Source organism: Atta cephalotes (genome assembly GCF_000143395.1).
Source record: "Atta cephalotes unplaced genomic scaffold scaffold00003, whole genome shotgun sequence".
Classification (NCBI taxonomy): domain Eukaryota; kingdom Metazoa; phylum Arthropoda; class Insecta; order Hymenoptera; family Formicidae; genus Atta; species Atta cephalotes.
In genome coordinates, this window is record NW_012130067.1 from 4,676,737 (window position 1) to 4,679,018 (window position 2,282).

Sequence of the window (2,282 nt, forward strand, 5' to 3'; positions counted from 1 at the left end):
GTGTGTGTGTGTGTGTGTGTGTGTGTGTGTGTGTGCGTGTGCGTGTGTGTGTGTGTGTGTGTGTGTGTGTGTGTGTGTGTGTCTTATAGGAATAATTTTGCTGAATGAACGTAAAATGAGTACGACACATTACTGCAGATTCAGAACATATTTCTCTTTATATTCTGTACGCTTAATAAATAACATTGTATTAAAGGGGCGAGTCTGACTCTGCATAAATAGAACCTATGCCGCGCGACGATGTTTATCCCATTAACAATCGTGCGAGTCGCGACGCGGCCAATTTTATCCGCAGGTCAGAAATAGAAGCTGCCGTCAGGATGCAACAGTTATATTAACTCGGATACAACGAGCAGCAGGTGCGGATGCTGTACGCGGTGGACGATACAACTTCATTACGATGATAAGATCGAAATAACTCTCGCGGGAATACCTATATATTTGAAGGAAACGAGCGCGAATATATTCAGATGAAATCGACGAAAAATGGGAAACGCGAATGTGCCGTGCTCGCGAGTGAATATAAATTTGGAAATCCCTTAGGAGGGGGGGGGGGGCACAGTCTAGTCGTGGTCTATCTGAGCCGATCTAACCACCTATGGGTGGCACATCGTTTTTGAATAAGTCCGACATTAGAGGGACCGTAACGTAACGTCGTTCCGCGGAGATAAAGCAAGATCGCAAGTTTCTGCATCCCCAACGTCGCGGGGGTTCGTGAGAGGAAAGAGAACATGCGGTGGGTTGGTTAGCGCATGAAGATATCGCATGAAGATATAGAAGAAAGAGAGAGGTCAGGAAAAGAGGAGAGCGGGGAGAGGGGAGGGGGGGGAAGAACAAGGGATAGATATGTAGGAAGAGTAGCTCTGTTCCAGAGTAAGAACCCCTTTCATTCCACGTCGACCCCTCCTGATACCGTATAAAATATAGTATTGTTCGCGCTCTGTTAGCCCAGAGTGGAACGAGTATATTTAGAAAGGGGCTGCTTTCTTTCATATGTTAAGCAGATCAGTGTCGATGAGATAAAAAAAAGGAGAAGAAGGACCCGTCGACTGTTCTTTCTCGTTAACGTGGTAACGGCTGGCCCGTGAATTTTACGCATTTTTAGGTCAACGTGCAAATGTGACAACCGAATTGACTTGATATTCTTAAATAATTCAGAAGTTATAAAAAATGTGAAAAGATATATTCTTCTTTTCTTTTTCTTTCCTTTTTTTTTTACTAAAATCTTAAAGGGATGAATCGTTTCTTAAATTTTCACAAAGCTTTGTGAAATTCAAGAAGAGTTAAACATTTTCTGTGCTCCGGAATTTGTTCTAAAGCACGAGAAGTCACATCAACGAAGACAATTGCAAAAGTTTTTTCCGTGAGCGCTTTATTCGCTAATATTAACATGCGGCTCCTCGCGCGAGTTGATCTTCGATGTTTCCGCGGTGCGGATTTCAGCGAATCCGCGCTGGCCGATGGAACGAAAATGTCGAGCGCGCGCGTTACGTGCCGTGTAATTCCGACGAGTTTACGGTAGAGATAAGTCAGAGTTGACTTTAGCCGGATTACCGGCGAGGTCGGCAGGGCGGTAGGGCGGCACCTTACTCTATCCGGCCGTTATTATAAAAGTCGTAATGAAAATCTAACGATCCACTGAACGCGCAGCGCGGCGCGGCGCGGTCGCGACGACGGCGATGCGATGGTAGCGGATTCGCCGCGTTTCCGCAGCACGGAAAATGAATTTCGCCAGTGCTACGACGTCGCACATTTAATCCCCTTATTTACTTTTGCTTTCAGAACACGTGCGAGAATTCAGCTGCGGCATGCTGTACTACAGAACGCTCTACCTGGACAGTAAGAGGGATGCCCTATACGTCGGAGCTATGTAAGTAGAACTTTTTCCGAGCTTCGTAATAAAATGTCACGCCATGAAAATCCCCGGGAAAAGTTGCGACGTTTTCTCGTCAAAGCCCGAGGACAGAGGTATTACGTCAGTGCGCCAAGCCCGTGTTACATACATATGTACGTGCCACGCTGCAGATTTTTACGATTGCTGTGATTAAAATTCTACAACGTATGCGAAGCGCGGGGATCGTGCCGTTTGATTGAATTTTCCGATGTCATCGAGTAATCGGATAATCTGAACTTTGAGGGATTACCCGTTACACGTGATATCAGCTTTCGGGATAATAATTATCGTTGCATAGATGATGGAATGACTCGCGGCGCCCCGCTTATTTATAGAGGAGAGAGAGAGAGAGAGAGAGAGAGAGAGAGAGAGAGAGAGAGAGAGAGAG

At 45.9% G+C, this 2,282-nt stretch overlaps 1 protein-coding gene across 1 annotated transcript in view; it reads left to right on the top strand.

The window, feature by feature from the left end:
• The window catches only part of LOC105625753 (semaphorin-2A), a 51,719-nt gene that overhangs the window by 12,357 nt on the left and 37,080 nt on the right, over positions 1–2,282 (top strand). Inside the window, exon 2 of the mRNA XM_012207073.1 lies at positions 1,783–1,870. Coding sequence (XP_012062463.1) covers positions 1,783–1,870 — 88 coding nt within the window. The remainder of the gene's footprint in view (positions 1–1,782; positions 1,871–2,282) is intronic.